At 46.6% G+C, this 24,072-nt stretch overlaps 1 protein-coding gene across 3 annotated transcripts in view; it reads right to left on the bottom strand.

Moving 5' to 3' along the window:
- The window catches only part of LOC139555907 (high mobility group nucleosome-binding domain-containing protein 3-like), a 50,408-nt gene that overhangs the window by 4,950 nt on the left and 21,386 nt on the right, over window positions 1-24,072 (bottom strand). For 2 of the 3 annotated variants that reach the window (XM_071369269.1, XM_071369270.1), the window contains 3 exons: window positions 23,872-23,925; window positions 23,473-23,550; window positions 1,541-1,640 (listed from right to left, as the gene is read on the bottom strand). In XM_071369269.1, the coding sequence (XP_071225370.1) occupies window positions 1,541-1,640; window positions 23,473-23,550; window positions 23,872-23,925 (232 nt within the window). The remainder of the gene's footprint in view (window positions 1-1,540; window positions 1,641-23,472; window positions 23,551-23,871; window positions 23,926-24,072) is intronic. The other variant, XM_071369271.1, reaches the window with a different exon arrangement.

The raw sequence follows: 24,072 nt of genomic DNA, 5'->3' as shown, positions 1-24,072 counted from the left end.
GGTCAAGCCCCATGGCCCCAGGTCAAGCCCCATGGCCCCAGGTCAAGCCCCATGGCCGCAGGTCAAGCCCCATAGCAGCAGGTCAAGTCCCATGGCCCCAGGTCAAGCTCCATGGCCCCGGGTCAAGCCCCATGGCCCCAGGTCAAGTCCCATGGTTTTTGAGTCATATACAACTGAGACAAAACTAAATCGCTACTAAGTATACCTATTGAATAAAGTAGAAAAATATGGAATTTGTCAACTCTGTAAAAAAAAAAAAAAAAAACTGTCAGAGTGCTGAAAGGTCTGAGAACATTTTACGTTTTTATTGGGGATTTGCAAATAAATAATATTCAATATTTTACAAAATGTTTGTATTTAACTTAGATTTTTTAGAAGCAAAAATATGTCTGTTTTAAGTACCTGTTGTTAACGTCGTCAGAGGCTTGTCAACTCAGTCACCGATGACTAACCCTGTCAAGATAGTTTTTTTTAATAACATTGACAGAAAAAAAACTATTTGAATCACTGTTCTGCAACACATGGTTAAACTATTGAAGTATTTGCTGAGCGAAGGGGTTTATGTTCTGAACCTAGAAAAACATGCAAACTGCTAATGAAATTAACCGTCAGGGTATTATATAGCGCTATAAAAGACGTTTGGAGATTTGTATTATATTGAATAATCTAATGTCATGGTGTTGGACTACAGACTACAGACCCGGGTTCAATCCCAGGCTGTGTCACAACCGGCCGTGACTGGGAGTCCCATAGGGCGGCGCACGATCGGCCCAGCGTCGTCCGGGTTAAGTGAGGGAGTGGCTTTAATTGGCTCATCGCGCTCTAGCGACTCCTTGTGGTGGGCCGGGTGCCTGCAGGCTGACTTCGGTCGTCAGTTGAATGGTGTGTCCTCCGACACATTTGTGCAGCTGTCTTCCGGGTTAAGCGGGCGGGTGTTATTTGTGAGAGAAAAAAGTGGAGATTGTCTCGTCTTTCAAGAATCCCTGAGGGAATAGGGTTCCATTTGAGACCTAACACTCTGGTTAAATCACACTCTGTCTAGATCCCACCTAACACTCTGGTTAAATTACACTCTGTCTAGATCCCACCTAACACTCTGGTTAAATCACACTCTGTCTAGATCCCACCTAACACTCTGGTTAAATCACACTCTGTCTAGATCCCACCTAACACTCTGGTTAAATCACACTCTGTCTAGATCCCACCTAACACTCTAGTTAAATCACACTCTGTCTAGATCCCACCTAACACTCTGGTTAAATCACACTCTGTCTAGATCCCACCTAACACTCTGGTTAAATCACACTCTGTCTAGATCCCACCTAACACTCTGGTTAAATCACACTCTGTCTAGATCCCACCTAACACTCTGGTTAAATCACACTCTGTCTAGATCCCACCTAACACTCTGGTTAAATCACACTCTGTCTAGATCCCACCTAACACTCTAGTTAAATCACACTCTGTCTAGATCCCACCTAACACTCTGGTTAAATCACACTCTGTCTAGATCCCACAGGACGCCATCTATCTGTCATACCGTAGACTCTGACTGTCTCACTATGGCCTCTGGCAGACATGGAGTAGGGAGCAAGACTTCTGTAGTAGGTCACACTGACACTGGAGCGAGACACACACATCTGTGTGTGTGTGTGTGTGTGAGGTAGATATTGAGACAGGGAGAACATTGAAGGAAAACATGTTAGATGATTATAATCCCACCACCAGCCCCCTACTCCTTCTACATGTTAGATGATTATAATCCCACCACCAGCCCCCTACTCCTTCTCTCCTTCTACATGTTAGATGATTATAATCCCACCACCAGCCCCCTACTCCTCCTCTCCTTCTACATGTTAGATGATTATAATCCCACCACCAGCCCCCTACTCCTCCTCTCCTTCTACATGTTAGATGATTATAATCCCACCACCAGCCCCCTACTCCTCTCCTTCTACATGTTAGATGATTATAATCCCACCACCAGCCCCCTACTCCTTCTACATGTTAGATGATTATAATCCCACCACCAGCCCCCTACTCCTCCTCTCCTTCTACATGTTAGATGATTATAATCCCACCACCAGCCCCCTACTCCTTCTCTCCTTCTACATGTTAGATGATTATAATCCCACCACCAGCCCCCTACTCCTTCTACATGTTAGATGATTATAATCCCACCACCCCTACTCCTCCTCTCCTTCTACATGTTAGATGATTATAATCCCACCACCAGCCCCCTACTCCTTCTCTCCTTCTACATGTTAGATGATTATAATCCCACCACCAGCCCCCTACTCCTCCTCTCCTTCTACATGTTAGATGATTATAATCCCACCACCAGCCCCCTACTCCTTCTACATGTTAGATGATTATAATCCCACCACCAGCCCCCTACTCCTCCTACATGTTAGATGATTATAATCCCACCACCAGCCCCCTACTCCTTCTCTCCTTCTCTATGTTAGATGATTATAATCCCACCACCAGCCCCCTACTCCTCCTCTCCTTCTACATGTTAGATGATTATAATCCCACCACCAGCCCCCTACTCCTCCTCTCCTTCTACATGTTAGATGATTATAATCCCACCACCAGCCCCCTACTCCTCCTCTCCTTCTACATGTTAGATGATTATAATCCCACCACCAGCCCCCCTACTCCTCCTCTCCTTCTACATGTTAGATGATTATAATCTCACCACCAGCCCCCTACTCCTTCTACATGTTAGATGATTATAATCCCACCACCAGCCCCCTACTCCTCCTCTCCTTCTACATGTTAGATGATTATAATCCCACCACCAGCCCCATACTCCTTCTACATGTTAGATGATTATAATCCCACCACCAGCCCCCTACTCCTTCTCTCCTTCTACATGTTAGATGATTATAATCCCACCACCAGCCCCCTACTCCTTCTCTCCTTCTACATGTTAGATGATTATAATCCCACCACCAGCCCCCTACTCCTCCTCTCCTTCTACATGTTAGATGATTATAATCCCACCACCAGCCCCCTACTCCTTCTCTCCTTCTACATGTTAGATGATTATAATCCCACCACCAGCCCCCTACTCCTCCTCTCCTTCTACATGTTAGATGATTATAATCCCACCACCAGCCCCCTACTCATCCTCTCCTTCTACATGTTAGATGATTATAATCCCACCACCAGCCCCCTACTCCTCCTCTCCTTCTACATGTTAGATGATTATAATCCCACCACTAGCCCCCCTACTCCTTCTACATGTTAGATGATTATAATCCCACCACCAGCCCCCTACTCCTTCTCTCCTTCTACATGTTAGATGATTATAATCCCAACACCAGCCCTACTCCTTCTACATGTTAGATGATTATAATCCCACCACCAGCCCCCTACTCCTCCTCTCCTTCTACATGTTAGATGATTATAATCCCACCACCAGCCCCCCTACTCCTTCTCTCCTTCTACATGTTAGATGATTATAATCCCACCACCAGCCCCCTACTCCTTCTCTCCTTCTACATGTTAGATGATTATAATCCCACCACCAGCCCCCTACTCATTCTCTCCTTCTACATGTTAGATGATTATAATCCCACCACCAGCCCCCCTACTCCTCCTCTCCTTCTACATGTTAGATGATTATAATCCCACCACCAGCCCCCTACTCATCCTCTCCTTCTACATGTTAGATGATTATAATCCCACCACCAGCCCCCTACTCCTCCTCTCCTTCTACATGTTAGATGATTATAATCCCACCACTAGCCCCCCTACTCCTTCTACATGTTAGATGATTATAATCCCACCACCAGCCCCCTACTCCTTCTCTCCTTCTACATGTTAGATGATTATAATCCCAACACCAGCCCCCTACTCCTTCTACATGTTAGATGATTATAATCCCACCACCAGCCCCCTACTCCTCCTCTCCTTCTACATGTTAGATGATTATAATCCCACCACCAGCCCCCCTACTCCTTCTCTCCTTCTACATGTTAGATGATTATAATCCCACCACCAGCCCCCTACTCCTTCTCTCCTTCTACATGTTAGATGATTATAATCCCACCACCAGCCCCCTACTCATTCTCTCCTTCTACATGTTAGATGATTATAATCCCACCACCAGCCCCCCTACTCCTCCTCTCCTTCTACATGTTAGATGATTATAATCCCACCACCAGCCCCCTACTCCTTCTCTCCTTCTACATGTTAGATGATTATAATCCCACCACCAGCCCCCTACTCCTTCTCTCCTTCTACATGTTAGATGATTATAATCCCACCACCAGCCCCCTACTCCTTCTCTCCTTCTACATGTTAGATGATTATAATCCCACCACCAGCCCCCTACTCCTCCTCTCCTTCTCTATGTTAGATGATTATAATCCCACCACCAGCCCCCTACTCCTTCTCTATGTTAGATGATTATAATCCCACCACCAGCCCCCTACTCCTTCTCTATGTTAGATGATTATAATCCCACCACCAGCCCCCTACTCCTCCTCTCCTTCTACATGTTAGATGATTATAATCCCACCACTAGCCCCCCTACTCCTTCTACATGTTAGATGATTATAATCCCACCACCAGCCCCCTACTCCTTCTCTCCTTCTACATGTTAGATGATTATAATCCCAACACCAGCCCCCTACTCCTTCTACATGTTAGATGATTATAATCCCACCACCAGCCCCCTACTCCTCCTCTCCTTCTACATGTTAGATGATTATAATCCCACCACCAGCCCCCCTACTCCTTCTCTCCTTCTACATGTTAGATGATTATAATCCCACCACCAGCCCCCTACTCCTTCTCTCCTTCTACATGTTAGATGATTATAATCCCACCACCAGCCCCCTACTCATTCTCTCCTTCTACATGTTAGATGATTATAATCCCACCACCAGCCCCCCTACTCCTCCTCTCCTTCTACATGTTAGATGATTATAATCCCACCACCAGCCCCCTACTCCTTCTCTCCTTCTACATGTTAGATGATTATAATCCCACCACCAGCCCCCTACTCCTTCTCTCCTTCTACATGTTAGATGATTATAATCCCACCACCAGCCCCCTACTCCTTCTCTCCTTCTACATGTTAGATGATTATAATCCCACCACCAGCCCCCTACTCCTTCTCTATGTTAGATGATTATAATCCCACCACCAGCCCCCTACTCCTCCTCTCCTTCTCTATGTTAGATGATTATAATCCCACCACCAGCCCCCTACTCCTTCTCTATGTTAGATGATTATAATCCCACCACCAGCCCCCTACTCCTTCTCTATGTTAGATGATTATAATCCCACCACCAGCCCCCTACTCCTCCTCTCCTTCTACATGTTAGATGATTATAATCCCACCACCAGCCCCCTACTCCTCCTCTCCTTCTACATGTTAGATGATTATAATTCCACCACCAGCCCCCCTACTCCTTCTCTCCTTCTACATGTTAGATGATTATAATCCCACCACCAGCCCCCTACTCCTTCTACATGTTAGATGATTATAATCCCACCACCAGCCCCCTACTCCTCTCCTCTCCTTCTACATGTTAGATGATTATAATCCCACCACCAGCCCCCTACTCATTCTCTCCTTCTACATGTTAGATGATTATAATCCCACCACCAGCCCCCCTACTCCTCCTCTCCTTCTACATGTTAGATGATTATAATCCCACCACCAGCCCCCTACTCCTTCTCTCCTTCTACATGTTAGATGATTATAATCCCACCACCAGCCCCCTACTCCTTCTCTCCTTCTACATGTTAGATGATTATAATCCCACCACCAGCCCCCTACTCCTTCTCTCCTTCTACATGTTAGATGATTATAATCCCACCACCAGCCCCCTACTCCTTCTCTATGTTAGATGATTATAATCCCACCACCAGCCCCCTACTCCTCCTCTCCTTCTCTATGTTAGATGATTATAATCCCACCACCAGCCCCCTACTCCTTCTCTATGTTAGATGATTATAATCCCACCACCAGCCCCCTACTCCTTCTCTATGTTAGATGATTATAATCCCACCACCAGCCCCCTACTCCTTCTCTCCTTCTACATGTTAGATGATTATAATCCCACCACCAGCCCCCTACTCCTCCTCTCCTTCTACATGTTAGATGATTATAATTCCACCACCAGCCCCCCTACTCCTTCTCTCCTTCTACATGTTAGATGATTATAATCCCACCACCAGCCCCCTACTCCTTCTACATGTTAGATGATTATAATCCCACCACCAGCCCCCTACTCCTCTCCTCTCCTTCTACATGTTAGATTATTATAATCCCACCACCAGCCCCCTACTCCTCCTCTCCTTCTACATGTTAGATGATTATAATCCCACCACCAGCCCCCTACTCCTTCTCTCCTTCTACATGTTAGATGATTATAATCCCACCACCAGCCCCCTACATGTTAGATGATTATAATCCCACAACCAGCCCCCTACTCCTCCTCTGCTTCTACATGTTAGATGATTATAATCCCACCACCAGCCCCCTACTCCTTCTCTCCTTCTACATGTTAGATGATTATAATCCCACCACCAGCCCCCTACTCCTCTCCTCTCCTTCTACATGTTAGATTATTATAATCCCACCACCAGCCCCCTACTCCTCCTCTCCTTCTACATGTTAGATGATTATAATCCCACCACCAGCCCCCTACTCCTTCTCTCCTTCTACATGTTAGATGATTATAATCCCACCACCAGCCCCCCTACTCCTTCTACATGTTAGATGATTATAATCCCACCACCAGCCCCCTACTCCTCCTCTCCTTCTACATGTTAGATGATTATAATCCCACCACCAGTCCCCTACTCCTCCTCTCCTTCTACATGTTAGATGATTATAATCCCACCACCAGCCCCCCTACTCCTTCTCTCCTTCTACATGTTAGATGATTATAATCCCACCACCAGCCCCCTACTCCTCCTCTCCTTCTACATGTTAGATGATAATAATTCCACCACCAGCCCCCAACTCCTCCTCTCCTTCTACATGTTAGATGATTATAATCCCACCACCAGCCCCCTACTCCTCCTCTCCTTCTACATGTTAGATGATTATAATCCCACCACCAGCCCCCTACTCCTTCTCTACATGTTAGATTATTATAATCCCACCACCAGCCCCCTACTCCTCCTCTCCTTCTACATGTTAGATGATTATAATCCCACCACCAGTCCCCTACTCCTCCTCTCCTTCTACATGTTAGATGATTATAATCCCACCACCAGCCCCCCTACTCCTTCTCTCCTTCTACATGTTAGATGATTATAATCCCACCACCAGCCCCCTACTCCTCCTCTCCTTCTACATGTTAGATGATAATAATTCCACCACCAGCCCCCAACTCCTCCTCTCCTTCTACATGTTAGATGATTATAATCCCACCACCAGCCCCCTACTCCTCCTCTCCTTCTACATGTTAGATGATTATAATCCCACCACCAGCCCCCTACTCCTTCTACATGTTAGATGATTATAATCCCACCACCAGCCCCCTACTCCTTCTCTCCTTCTACATGTTAGATGATTATAATCCCACCACCAGCCCACTACTCCTCCTCTCCTTCTACATGTTAGATGATTATAATCCCACCACCAGCCCCCTACTCCTTCTCTCCTTCCACATGTTAGATGATTATAATCCCACCACCAGCCCCCTACTCCTTCTCTCCTTCTACATGTTAGATGATTATAATCCCACCACCAGCCCCCTACTCCTTCTCTCCTTCTACATGTTAGATGATTATAATCCCACCACCAGCCCCCTACTCCTTCTCTATGTTAGATGATTATAATCCCACCACCAGCCCCCTACTCCTTCTCTCCTTCTACATGTTAGATGATTATAATCCCACCACCAGCCCCCTACATGTTAGATGATTATAATCCCACCACCAGCCCCCTACTCCTTCTCTCCTTCTACATGTTAGATGATTATAATCCCACCACCAGCCCCCTACTCCTTCTCTCCTTCTACATGTTAGATGATTATAATCCCACCACCAGCCCCCTACTCCTCCTCTCCTTCTACATGTTAGAGGATTATAATCACACCACCAGCCCCTACTCCTCCTCTCCTTCTACATGTTAGATGATTATAATCCCACCACCAGCCCCCTACTCCTCCTCTCCTTCTACATGTTAGATGATTATAATCCCACCACCAGCCCCCTACTCCTTCTCTATGTTAGATGATTATAATCCCACCACCAGCCCCCTACTCCTTCTACATGTTAGATGATTATAATCCCACCACCAGCCCCCTACTCCTTCTACATGTTAGATGATTAAAATCCCACCACCAGCCCCCTACTCCTTCTACATGTTAGATGATTATAATCCCACCACCAGCCCCCTACTCCTTCTACATGTTAGATTATTATAATCCCACCACCAGCCCCCTACTCCTTCTACATGTTAGATGATTATAATCCCACCACCAGGCCCGTACTCCTTCTACATGTTAGATGATTATAATCCCACCACCAGCCCCCTACTCCTCCTCTCCTTCTACATGTTAGATGATTATAATCCCACCACCAGCCCCCTACTCCTTCTACATGTTAGATGATTATAATCCCACCACCAGCCCCCTACTCCTCCTCTCCTTCTACATGTTAGATGATTATAATCCCACCACCAGCCCCCTACTCCTTCTCTATGTTAGATGATTATAATCCCACCACCAGCCCCCTACTCCTCCTCTCCTTCTACATGTTAGATGATTATAATCCCACCACCAGCCCCCTACTCCTCCTCTCCTTCTACATGTTAGATGATTATAATCCCACCACCAGCCCCCTACTCCTCCTCTCCTTCTACATGTTAGATGATTATAATCCCACCACCAGCCCCCTACTCCTTCTACATGTTAGATGATTATAATCCCACCACCAGCCCCCTACTCCTTCTCTCCTTCTACATGTTAGATGATTATAATCCCACCACCAGCCCCCTACTCCTCCTCTCCTTCTACATGTTAGATGATTATAATCCCACCACCAGCCCCCTACTCCTTCTCTCCTTCTACATGTTAGATGATTATAATCCCACCACCAGCCCCCCTACTCCTTCTCTCCTTCTACATGTTAGATTATTATAATCCCACCACCAGCCCCCTACTCCTCCTCTCCTTCTACATGTTAGATGATTATAATCCCACCACCAGCCCCCTACTCCTCCTCTCCTTCTACATGTTAGATGATTATAATCCCACCACCAGCCCCCTACTCCTTCTACATGTTAGATGATTATAATCCCACCACCAGCCCCCTACTCCTCCTCTCCTTCTACATGTTAGATGATTATAATCCCACCACCAGCCCCCTACTCCTCCTCTCCTTCTACATGTTAGATGATTATAATCCCACCACCAGCCCCCTACTCCTCCTCTCCTTCTACATGTTAGATGATTATAATCCCACCACCAGCCCCCTACTCCTTCTACATGTTAGATGATTATAATCCCACCACCAGCCCCCTACTCCTTCTCTCCTTCTACATGTTAGATGATTATAATCCCACCACCAGCCCCCCTACTCCTTCTCTCCTTCTACATGTTAGATTATTATAATCCCACCACCAGCCCCCTACTCCTCCTCTCCTTCTACATGTTAGATGATTATAATCCCACCACCAGCCCCCTACTCCTCCTCTCCTTCTACATGTTAGATGATTATAATCCCACCACCAGCCCCCTACTCCTTCTACATGTTAGATGATTATAATCCCACCACCAGCCCCCTACTCCTTCTACATGTTAGATGATTATAATCCCACCACCAGCCCCCTACTCCTCCTCTCCTTCTACATGTTAGATGATTATAATCCCACCACCAGCCCCCTACTCCTCCTCTCCTTCTACATGTTAGATGATTATAATCCCACCACCAGCCCCCTACTCCTCCTCTCCTTCTACATGTTAGATGATTATAATCCCACCACCAGCCCCCTACTCCTTCTACATGTTAGATGATTATAATCCCACCACCAGCCCCATACTCCTTCTCTCCTTCTACATGTTAGATGATTATAATCCCACCACCAGCCCCCTACTCCTCTCTCCTTCTACATGTTAGATGATTATAATCCCACCACCAGCCCCCTACTCCTCCTCTCCTTCTACATGTTAGATGATTATAATCCCACCACCAGCCCCTACTCCTCCTCTCCTTCTACATGTTAGATGATTATAATCCCACCACCAGCCCCCTACTCCTCCTCTCCTTCTACATGTTAGATGATTATAATCCAACCACCAGCCCCCTACTCCTCCTCCTTCTACATGTTAGATGATTATAATCCCACCACCAGCCCCCTACTCCTTCTACATGTTAGATGATTATAATCCCACCACCAGCCCCCTACTCCTTCTACATGTTAGATGATTAAAATCCCACCACCAGCCCCCTACTCCTTCTACATGTTAGATGATTATAATCCCACCACCAGCCCCCTACTCCTTCTACATGTTAGATTATTATAATCCCACCACCAGCCCCCTACTCCTTCTACATGTTAGATGATTATAATCCCACCACCAGGCCCGTACTCCTTCTACATGTTAGATGATTATAATCCCACCACCAGCCCCCTACTCCTCCTCTCCTTCTACATGTTAGATGATTATAATCCCACCACCAGCCCCCTACTCCTTCTACATGTTAGATGATTATAATCCCACCACCAGCCCCCTACTCCTCCTCTCCTTCTACATGTTAGATGATTATAATCCCACCACCAGCCCCCTACTCCTTCTCTATGTTAGATGATTATAATCCCACCACCAGCCCCCTACTCCTCCTCTCCTTCTACATGTTAGATGATTATAATCCCACCACCAGCCCCCTACTCCTCCTCTCCTTCTACATGTTAGATGATTATAATCCCACCACCAGCCCCCTACTCCTCCTCTCCTTCTACATGTTAGATGATTATAATCCCACCACCAGCCCCCTACTCCTTCTACATGTTAGATGATTATAATCCCACCACCAGCCCCCTACTCCTTCTCTCCTTCTACATGTTAGATGATTATAATCCCACCACCAGCCCCCTACTCCTCCTCTCCTTCTACATGTTAGATGATTATAATCCCACCACCAGCCCCCTACTCCTTCTCTCCTTCTACATGTTAGATGATTATAATCCCACCACCAGCCCCCCTACTCCTTCTCTCCTTCTACATGTTAGATTATTATAATCCCACCACCAGCCCCCTACTCCTCCTCTCCTTCTACATGTTAGATGATTATAATCCCACCACCAGCCCCCTACTCCTCCTCTCCTTCTACATGTTAGATGATTATAATCCCACCACCAGCCCCCTACTCCTTCTACATGTTAGATGATTATAATCCCACCACCAGCCCCCTACTCCTCCTCTCCTTCTACATGTTAGATGATTATAATCCCACCACCAGCCCCCTACTCCTTCTCTATGTTAGATGATTATAATCCCACCACCAGCCCCCTACTCCTCCTCTCCTTCTCTATGTTAGATGATTATAATCCCACCACCAGCCCCCTACTCCTTCTCTATGTTAGATGATTATAATCCCACCACCAGCCCCCTACTCCTTCTCTATGTTAGATGATTATAATCCCACCACCAACACACTCCTTCTCCTCTCCTTCTACATGTTAGATGATTATAATCCCACCACCAGCCCCCTACTCCTTCTCTCCTTCTACATGTTAGATGATTATAATCCCACCACCAGCCCCCTACTCCTCCTCTCCTTCTACATGTTAGATGATTATAATTCCACCACCAGCCCCCTACTCCTTCTACATGTTAGATGATTATAATCCCACCACCAGCCCCCTACTCCTCTCCTCTCCTTCTACATGTTAGATTATTATAATCCCACCACCAGCCCCACCCCCCTCCTCTCCTTCTACATGTTAGATGATTATAATCCCACCACCAGCCCCCTACTCCTTCTCTCCTTCTACATGTTAGATGATTATAATCCCACCACCAGCCCCCTACTCCTTCTACATGTTAGATGATTATAATCCCACCACCAGCCCCCTACTCCTCCTCTCCTTCTACATGTTAGATGATTATAATCCCACCACCAGCCCCCTACTCCTTCTCTCCTTCTACATGTTAGATGATTATAATCCCACCACCAGCCCCCTACTCCTCTCCTCTCCTTCTACATGTTAGATTATTATAATCCCACCACCAGCCCCCTACTCCTCCTCTCCTTCTACATGTTAGATGATTATAATCCCACCACCAGCCCCCTACTCCTTCTCTCCTTCTACATGTTAGATGATTATAATCCCACCACCAGCCCCTCTACTCCTTCTACATGTTAGATGATTATAATCCCACCACCAGCCCCCTACTCCTCCTCTCCTTCTACATGTTAGATGATTATAATCCCACCACCAGCCCCCTACTCCTCCTCTCCTTCTACATGTTAGATGATTATAATCCCACCACCAGCCCCCCTACTCCTTCTCTCCTTCTACATGTTAGATGATTATAATCCCACCACCAGCCCCCTACTCCTCCTCTCCTTCTACATGTTAGATGATAATAATTCCACCACCAGCCCCCAACTCCTCCTCTCCTTCTACATGTTAGATGATTATAATCCCACCACCAGCCCCCTACTCCTCCTCTCCTTCTACATGTTAGATGATTATAATCCCACCACCAGCCCCCTACTCCTTCTACATGTTAGATGATTATAATCCCACCACCAGCCCCCTACTCCTTCTCTCCTTCTACATGTTAGATGATTATAATCCCACCACCAGCCCCCTACTCCTCCTCTCCTTCTACATGTTAGATGATTATAATCCCACCACCAGCCCCCTACTCCTTCTCTCCTTCTACATGTTAGATGATTATAATCCCACCACCAGCCCCCTACTCCTTCTCTCCTTCTACATGTTAGATGATTATAATCCCACCACCAGCCCCCTACTCCTTCTCTCCTTCTACATGTTAGATGATTATAATCCCACCACCAGCCCCCTACTCCTTCTCTATGTTAGATGATTATAATCCCACCACCAGCCCCCTACTCCTTCTCTCCTTCTACATGTTAGATGATTATAATCCCACCACCAGCCCCCTACTCCTTCTACATGTTAGATGATTATAATCCCACCACCAGCCCCCTACTCCTTCTCTCCTTCTACATGTTAGATGATTATAATCCCACCACCAGCCCCCTACTCCTCCTCTCCTTCTACATGTTAGATGATTATAATCCCACCACCAGCCCCCTACTCCTTCTCTCCTTCTACATGTTAGATGATTATAATCCCACCACCAGCCCCCTACTCCTTCTCTCCTTCTACATGTTAGATGATTATAATCCCACCACCAGCCCCCTACTCCTTCTCTCCTTCTACATGTTAGATGATTATAATCCCACCACCAGCCCCCTACTCCTTCTCTATGTTAGATGATTATAATCCCACCACCAGCCCCCTACTCCTTCTCTCCTTCTACATGTTAGATGATTATAATCCCACCACCAGCCCCCCTACTCCTCCTCTCCTTCTACATGTTAGATGATTATAATCCCACCACCAGCCGCCTACTCCTTCTACATGTTAGATGATTATAATCCCACCACCAGCCCCCTACTCCTTCTCTCCTTCTACATGTTAGATGATTATAATCCCACCACCAGCCCCCTACATGTTAGATGATTATAATCCCACCACCAGCCCCCTACTCCTTCTACATGTTAGATGATTATAATCCCACCACCAGCCCCCTACTCCTTCTCTCCTTCTACATGTTAGATGATTATAATCCCACCACCAGCCCCCTACTCCTCCTCTCCTTCTACATGTTAGATGATTATAAACCCACCACCAGCCCCTACTCCTCCTCTCCTTCTACATGTTAGATGATTATAATCCCACCACCAGCCCCCTACTCCTCCTCTCCTTCTACATGTTAGATGATTATAATCCCACCACCAGCCCCCTACTCCTTCTCTATGTTAGATGATTATAATCCCACCACCAGCCCCCTACATGTTAGATGATTATAATCCCACCACCAGCCCCCTACTCCTTCTACATGTTAGATGATTAAAATCCCACCACCAGCCCCCTACTCCTTCTACATGTTAGATGATTATAATCCCACCACCAGCCCCCTACTCCTTCTACATGTTAGATGATTATAATCCCACCACCAGCCCCCTACTCCTTCTACATGTTAGATGATTATAATCCCACCACCAGGCCCGTACTCCTTCTACATGTTAGATGATTATAATCCCACCACCAGCCCCCTACTCCTCCTCTCCTTCTACATGTTAGATGATTATAATCCCACCACCAGCCCCCTACTCCTTCTACATGTTAGATGATTATAATCCCACCACCAGCCCCCTACTCCTCCTCTCCTTCTACATGTTAGATGATTATAATCCCACCACCAGCCCCCTACTCCTTCTCTATGTTAGATGATTATAATCCCACCACCAGCCCCCTACTCCTCCTCTCCTTCTACATGTTAGATGATTATAATCCCACCACCAGCCCCCTACTCCTCCTCTCCTTCTACATGTTAGATGATTATAATCCCACCACCAGCCCCCTACTCCTCCTCTCCTTCTACATGTTAGATGATTATAATCCCACCACCAGCCCCCTACTCCTTCTACATGTTAGATGATTATAATCCCACCACCAGCCCCATACTCCTTCTCTCCTTCTACATGTTAGATGATTATAATCCCACCACCAGCCCCCTACTCCTCCTCTCCTTCTACATGTTAGATGATTATAATCCCACCACCAGCCCCCTACTCCTCCTCTCCTTCTACATGTTAGATGATTATAATCCCACCACCAGCCCCCTACTCCTCCTCTCCTTCTACATGTTAGATGATTATAATCCCACCACCAGCCCCCTACTCCTTCTCTATGTTAGATGATTATAATCCCACCACCAGCCCCCTACTCCTTCTACATGTTAGATGATTATAATCCCACCACCAGCCCCCTACTCCTTCTACATGTTAGATGATTAAAATCCCACCACCAGCCCCCTACTCCTTCTACATGTTAGATGATTATAATCCCACCACCAGCCCCCTACTCCTTCTACATGTTAGATGATTATAATCCCACCACCAGCCCCCTACTCCTTCTACATGTTAGATGATTATAATCCCACCACCAGGCCCGTACTCCTTCTACATGTTAGATGATTATAATCCCACCACCAGCACCCTACTCCTCCTCTCCTTCTACATGTTAGATGATTATAATCCCACCACCAGCCCCCTACTCCTTCTACATGTTAGATGATTATAATCCCACCACCAGCCCCCTACTCCTCCTCTCCTTCTACATGTTAGATGATTATAATCCCACCACCAGCCCCCTACTCCTTCTCCATGTTAGATGATTATAATCCCACCACCAGCCCCCTACTCCTCCTCTCCTTCTACATGTTAGATGATTATAATCCCACCACCAGCCCCCTACTCCTTCTCTATGTTAGATGATTATAATCCCACCACCAGCCCCCCTACTCCTTCTCTCCTTCTACATGTTAGATGATTATAATCCCACCACCAGCCCCCTACTCCTCCTCTCCTTCTACATGTTAGATGATTATAATCCCACCACCAGCCCCCTACTCCTCCTCTCCTTCTACATGTTAGATGATTATAATCCCACCACCAGCCCCCTACTCCTTCTACATGTTAGATGATTATAATCCCACCACCAGCCCCCTACTCCTTCTCTCCTTCTACATGTTAGATGATTATAATCCCACCACCAGCCCCCTACTCCTCCTCTCCTTCTACATGTTAGATGATTATAATCCCACCACCAGCCCCCTACTCCTTCTCTCCTTCTACATGTTAGATGATTATAATCCCACCACCAGCCCCCCTACTCCTTCTCTCATTCTACATGTTAGATGATTATAATCCCACCACCAGCCCCCTACTCCTCCTCTCCTTCTACATGTTAGATGATTATAATCCCACCACCAGCCCCCTACTCCTCCTCTCCTTCTACATGTTAGATGATTATAATCCCACCACCAGCCCCCTACTCCTCCTCTCCTTCTACATGTTAGATGATTATAATCCCACCACCAGCCCCCCTACTCCTCCTCTCCTTCTACATGTTAGATGATTATAATCCCACCACCAGCCTCCTACATGTTAGATGATTATAATCCCACCACCAGCCCCCTACTCCTTCTCTATGTTAGATGATTATAATCCCACCACCAGCCCCCTACTCCTCCTCTCCTTCTACATGTTAGATGATTATAATGCCACCACCAGCCCCCTACTCCTTCTCTCCTTCTACATGTTAGATGATTATAATCCCACCACCAGCCCCCTACTCCTCCTCTCCTTCTACATGTTAGATGATTATAATCCCACCACCAGCCCCCTACTCCTTCTCTCCTTCTACATGTTAGATGATTATAATCCCACCACCAGCCCCCTACTCCTCCTCTCCTTCTACATGTTAGATGATTATAATCCCACCACCAGCCCCCTACTCCTTCTCTCCTTCTACATGTTAGATGATTATAATCCCACCACCAGCCCCCTACTCCTTCTACATGTTAGATGATTATAATCCCACCACCAGCCCCCTACTCCTTCTACATGTTAGATGATTATAATCCCACCACCAGCCCCCTACTCCTTCTACATGTTAGATGATTATAATCCCACCACCAGCCCCCTACTCCTTCTCTCCTTCTACATGTTAGATGATTATAATCCCACCACCAGCCCCCTACTCCTCCTCTCCTTCTACATGTTAGATGATTATAATCCCACCACCAGCCCCCTACTCCTTCTACATGTTAGATGATTATAATCCCACCACCAGCCCCCTACTCCTTCTCTATGTTAGATGATTATAATCCCACCACCAGCCCCCTACTCCTCCTCTCCTTCTACATGTTAGATGATTATAATCCCACCACCAGCCCCCCTACTCCTTCTCTCCTTCTACATGTTAGATGATTATAATCCCACCACCAGCCCCCTACTCCTCCTCTCCTTCTACATGTTAGATGATTATAATCCCACCACCAGCCCCCTACTCCTCCTCTCCTTCTACATGTTAGATGATTATAATCCCACCACCAGCCCCCTACTCCTCTCTCCTTCTACATGTTAGATGATTATAATCCCACCACCAGCCCCCTACTCCTTCTCTCCTTCTACATGTTAGATGATTATAATCCCACCACCAGCCCCCTACTCCTTCTACATGTTAGATGATTATAATCCCACCACCAGCCCCCTACTCCTTCTCTCCTTCTACATGTTAGATGATTATAATCCCACCACCAGCCCCCTACTCCTTCTCTCCTTCTACATGTTAGATGATTATAATCCCACCACCAGCCCCCTACTCCTCCTCTCCTTCTACATGTTAGATGATTATAATCCCACCACCAGCCCCCTACTCCTCCTCTCCTTCTACATGTTAGATGATTATAATCCCACCACCAGCCCCCTACTCCTCCTCTCCTTCTACATGTTAGATGATTATAATCCCACCACCAGCCCCCTACTCCTTCTCTATGTTAGATGATTATAATCCCACCACCAGCCCCCTACTCCTTCTACATGTTAGATGATTATAATCCCACCACCAGCCCCCTACTCCTTCTACATGTTAGATGATTAAAATCCCACCACCAGCCCCCTACTCCTTCTACATGTTAGATGATTATAATCCCACCACCAGCCCCCTACTCCTTCTACATGTTAGATGATTATAATCCCACCACCAGCCCCCTACTCCTTCTACATGTTAGATGATTATAATCCCACCACCAGGCCCGTACTCCTTCTACATGTTAGATGATTATAATCCCACCACCAGCACCCTACTCCTCCTCTCCTTCTACATGTTAGATGATTATAATCCCACCACCAGCCCCCTACTCCTTCTACATGTTAGATGATTATAATCCCACCACCAGCCCCCTACTCCTCCTCTCCTTCTACATGTTAGATGATTATAATCCCACCACCAGCCCCCTACTCCTTCTCTATGTTAGATGATTATAATCCCACCACCAGCCCCCTACTCCTCCTCTCCTTCTACATGTTAGATGATTATAATCCCACCACCAGCCCCCCTACTCCTTCTCTCCTTCTACATGTTAGATGATTATAATCCCACCACCAGCCCCCTACTCCTCCTCTCCTTCTACATGTTAGATGATTATAATCCCACCACCAGCCCCCTACTCCTTCTCTCCTTCTACATGTTAGATGATTATAATCCCACCACCAGCCCCCTACTCCTTCTCTCCTTCTACATGTTAGATGATTATAATCCCACCACCAGCCCCCTACTCCTCCTCTCCTTCTACATGTTAGATGATTATAATCCCACCACCAGCCCCCTACTCCTTCTACATGTTAGATGATTATAATCCCACCACCAGCCCCCTACTCCTTCTACATGTTAGATGATTATAATCCCACCACCAGCCCCCTACTCCTTCTCTCCTTCTACATGTTAGATGATTATAATCCCACCACCAGCCCCCCTACTCCTTCTCTCCTTCTACATGTTAGATGATTATAATCCCACCACCAGCCCCCTACTCCTTCTACATGTTAGATGATTATAATCCCACCACCAGCCCCCTACTCCTCCTCTCCTTCTACATGTTAGATGATTATAATCCCACCACCAGCCCCCTACTCCTTCTCTCCTTCTACATGTTAGATGATTATAATCCCACCACCAGCCCCCTACTCCTTCTCTATGTTAGATGATTATAATCCCACCACCAGCCCCCTACTCCTCCTCTCCTTCTACATGTTAGATGATTATAATCCCACCACCAGCCCCCTACTCCTTCTCTCCTTCTACATGTTAGATGATTATAATCCCACCACCAGCCCCCTACTCCTTCTACATGTTAGATGATTATAATCCCACCACCAGCCCCCTACTCCTCCTCTCCTTCTACATGTTAGATGATTATAATCCCACCACCAGCCCCCTACTCCTTCTACATGTTAGATGATTATAATCCCACCACCAGCCCCCTACTCCTCCTCTCCTTCTACATGTTAGATGATTATAATCCCACCACCAGCCTCCTACATGTTAGATGATTATAATCCCACCACCAGCCCCCTACTCCTTCTCTATGTTAGATGATTATAATCCCACCACCAGCCCCCTACTCCTTCTACATGTTAGATGATTATAATGCCACCACCAGCCCCCTACTCCTTCTCTCCTTCTACATGTTAGATGATTATAATCCCACCACCAGCCCCCTACTCCTCCTCTCCTTCTACATGTTAGATGATTATAATCCCACCACCAGCCCCCTACTCCTTCTCTCCTTCTACATGTTAGATGATTATAATCCCACCACCAGCCCCCTAATCCTCCTCTCCTTCTACATGTTAGATGATTATAATCCCACCACCAGCCCCCTACTCCTTCTCTCCTTCTACATGTTAGATGATTATAATCCCACCACCAGCCCCCTACTCCTTCTCTCCTTCTACATGTTAGATGATTATAATCCCACCACCAGCCCCCTACTCCTTCTACATGTTAGATGATTATAATCCCACCACCAGCCCCCTACTCCTTCTACATGTTAGATGATTATAATCCCACCACCAGCCCCCTACTCCTTCTCTCCTTCTACATGTTAGATGATTATAATCCCACCACCAGCCCCCTACTCCTTCTACATGTTAGATGATTATAATCCCACCACCAGCCCCCTACTCCTTCTACATGTTAGATGATTATAATCCCACCACCAGCCCCCTACTCCTCCTCTCCTTCTCTATGTTAGATGATTATAATCCCACCACCAGCCCCCTACTCCTTCTCTCCTTCTACATGTTAGATGATTATAATCCCACCACCAGCCCCCTACTCCTTCTACATGTTAGATGATTATAATCCCACCACCAGCCCCCTACTCCTTCTACATGTTAGATGATTATAATCCCACCACCAGCCCCCTACTCCTTCTCTCCTTCTACATGTTAGATGATTATAATCCCACCACCAGCCCCCTACTCCTTCTACATGTTAGATGATTATAATCCCACCACCAGCCCCCTACTCCTTCTACATGTTAGATGATTATAATCCCACCACCAGCCCCCTACTCCTCCTCTCCTTCTCTATGTTAGATGATTATAATCCCACCACCAGCACCCTACTCCTTCTCTCCTTCTACATGTTAGATGATTATAATCCCACCACCAGCCCCCTACTCCTCCTCTCCTTCTACATGTTAGATGATTATAATCCCACCACCAGCCCCCCTACTCCTCCTCTCCTTCTACATGTTAGATGATTATAATCCCACCACCAGCCCCCTACTCCTCCTCTCCTTCTACATGTTAGATGATTATAATCCCACCACCAGCCCCCTACTCCTCCTCTCCTTCTACATGTTAGATGATTATAATCCCACCACCAGCCCCCTACTCCTCCTCTCCTTCTACATGTTAGATGATTATAATCCCACCACCAGCCCCCCTACTCCTTCTCTCCTTCTACATGTTAGATGATTATAATCCCACCACCAGCCCCCTACTCCTCCTCTCCTTCTACATGTTAGATGATTATAATCCCACCACCAGCCCCCTACTCCTCCTCTCCTTCTACATGTTAGATGATTATAATCCCACCACCAGCCCCCCTACTCCTTCCCTCCTTCTACATGTTAGATGATTATAATCCCACAACCAGCCCCCCTACTCCTTCTACATGTTAGATGATTATAATCCCACCACCAGCCCCCTACCCCTCCTCTCCTTCTACATGTTAGATGATTATAATCCCACCACCAGCCCCCCTACTCCTTCCCTCCTTCTACATGTTAGATGATTATAATCCCACAACCAGCCCCCCTACTCCTTCTACATGTTAGATGATTATAATCCCACCACCAGCCCCCTACTCCTCCTCTCCTTCTACATGTTAGATGATTATAATCCCACCACCAGCCCCCCTACTCCTTCCCTCCTACATGTTAGATGATTATAATCCCACCACCAGCCCCCCTACTCCTTCTACATGTTAGATGATTATAATCCCACCACCAGCCTCCCTACTCCTTCTACATGTTAGATGATTATAATCCCAACACCAGCCCCCTACTCCTCCTCTCCTTCTACATGTTAGAAGATTATAATCCCACCACCAGCCCCCTACTCCTTCTCTCCTTCTACATGTTAGATGATTATAATCCCAACACCAGCCCCCTACTCCTCCTCTCCTTCTACATGTTAGATGATTATAATCCCAACACCAGCCCCCTACTCCTCCTCTCCTTCTACATGTTAGATGATTATAATCCCACCACCAGCCCCCTACTCCTTCTACATGTTAGATGATTATAATCCCACCACCAGCCCCCCTATTCCTTCTCTATGTTAGATGATTATAATCCCACCACCAGCCCCCTACTCCTTCTCTCCTTCTACATGTTAGATGATTATAATCCCACCACCAGCCCCCTACTCCTTCTCTATGTTAGATGATTATAATCCCACCACCAGCCCCCTACTCCTTCTCTCCTTCTACATGTTAGATGATTATAATCCCACCACCAGCCCCCTACTCCTCCTCTCCTTCTCTATGTTAGATGATTATAATCCCACCACCAGCCCCCTACTCCTTCTCTCCTTCTACATGTTAAAGATGATTATAATCCCACCACCAGCCCCCTACTCCTCCTCTCCTTCTACATGTTAGATGATTATAATCCCACCACCAGCCCCCTACTCCTCCTCTCCTTCTACATGTTAGATGATTATAATCCCACCACCAGCCCCCTACTCCTTCTCTCCTTCTACATGTTAGATGATTATAATCCCACCACCAGCCCCCTACTCCTTCTCTCCTTCTACATGTTAGATGATTATAATCCCACCACCAGCCCCCTACTCCTCCTCTCCTTCTACATGTTAGATGATTATAATCCCACCACCAGCCCCCTACTCCTTCTCTATGTTAGATGATTATAATCCCACCACCAGCCCCCTACTCCTTCTACATGTTAGATGATTATAATCCCACCACCAGCCCCCTACTCCTTCTCTCCTTCTACATGTTAGATGATTATAATCCCACCACCAGCCCCCTACTCCTTCTCTATGTTAGATGATTATAATCCCACCACCAGCCCCCTACTCCTCCTCTCCTTCTACATGTTAGATGATTATAATCCCACCACCAGCCCCCTACTCCTTCTCTATGTTAGATGATTATAATCCCACCACCAGCCCCCTACTCCTTCTCTATGTTAGATGATTATAATCCCACCACCAGCCCCCTACTCCTTCTCTCCTTCTACATGTTAGATGATTATAATCCCACCACCACCCCCCTACTCCTCCTCTCCTTCTACATGTTAGATGATTATAATCCCACCACCAGCCCCCTACTCCTTCTCTCCTTCTACATGTTAGATGATTATAATCCCACCACCAGCCCCCTACTCCTTCTCTCCTTCTACATGTTAGATGATTATAATCCCACCACCAGCCCCCTACTCCTTCTACATGTTAGATGATTATAATCCCACCACCAGCCCCCTACTCCTTCTACATGTTAGATGATTATAATCCCACCACCAGCCCCCTACTCCTTCTCTCCTTCTACATGTTAGATGATTATAATCCCACCACCAGCCCCCTACTCCTTCTCTCCTTCTACATGTTAGATGATTATAATCCCACCACCAGCCCCCTACTCCTTCTACATGTTAGATGATTATAATCCCACCACCAGCCCCCTACTCCTTCTACATGTTAGATGATTATAATCCCACCACCAGCCCCCTACTCCTCCTCTCCTTCTACATGTTAGATGATTATAATCCCACCACCAGCCCCCTACTCCTCCTCTCCTTCTACATGTTAGATGATTATAATCCCACCACCAGCCCCCTACTCCTCCTCTCCTTCTACATGTTAGATGATTATAATCCCACCACCAGCCCCCCTACTCCTTCTCTATGTTAGATTATTATAATCCCACCACCAGCCCCCTACTCCTCCTCTCCTTCTACATGTTAGATGATTATAATCCCACCACCAGCCCCCTACTCCTCCTCTCCTTCTACATGTTAGATGATTATAATCCCACCACCAGCCCCCCTACTCCTTCCCTCCTTCTACATGTTAGATGATTATAATCCCACCACCAGCCCCCCTACTCCTTCTACATGTTAGATGATTATAATCCCACCACCAGCCCCCTACTCCTCCTCTCCTTCTACATGTTAGATGATTATAATCCCACCACCAGCCCCCTACTCCTTCTCTCCTTCTACATGTTAGATGATTATAATCCCACCACCAGCCCCCTACTCCTTCTCTCCTTCTACATGTTAGATGATTATAATCCCACCACCAGCCCCCCTACTCCTCCTCTGATGGAAGTGTGGCCTAGCGTACCTCCTCAGTCGTAGCCTGTCCGTTATGGGAGGGGCCATCCTCCTTCACTTTAGCGCCACCTTTCTTTTCCTTCATGTTCTGTGGTTAGAGAGAGCCAATCAGAACACAACACAGACACAGCCAGCCAATCAGAACACAGCACAGACACAGCCAGCCAATCAGAACACAGAAACAGAGTCGACTAATCCCAACAGAGGACAAAGACGACCAATAAAAACATAGGACTGAGAACACCTTAGAGAAATTTCAAACGGACTAAAGATACATGAGACTTTAAAACGAACACAGCACGCATCTGTGGATACACGCTCCAATGCCTAGACAGTGTGTGTGTGTGTGTGTGTGTGTGTGTGTGTGTGTGTGTGTGTGTGTGTGTGTGTGTGGGGTCGATGGCTTTACCTTGGTGATAGCCTTCTTAGGCTTGACCTCAACAGGTTTGGGAGGAGCTGGTTTCTGCAGGTCAGAGAGAGACGTTAGCTTTAGCACTCAAAGAGTTGGGAAACGCCATATAATTAGCTTAGCTTATTCTAGCATAGAGTTGGGAAACGCCATATAATTAGCTTAGATTATTCTAGCATAGAGTGGGTAACCGCCATATAA

This window comes from Salvelinus alpinus, chromosome 27 (genome assembly GCF_045679555.1).
Source record: "Salvelinus alpinus chromosome 27, SLU_Salpinus.1, whole genome shotgun sequence".
Lineage (NCBI taxonomy): Eukaryota > Metazoa > Chordata > Actinopteri > Salmoniformes > Salmonidae > Salvelinus > Salvelinus alpinus.
Note: the sequence above shows the minus strand (reverse complement) of the source record. Positions and strands in the feature narration are given on the sequence as shown.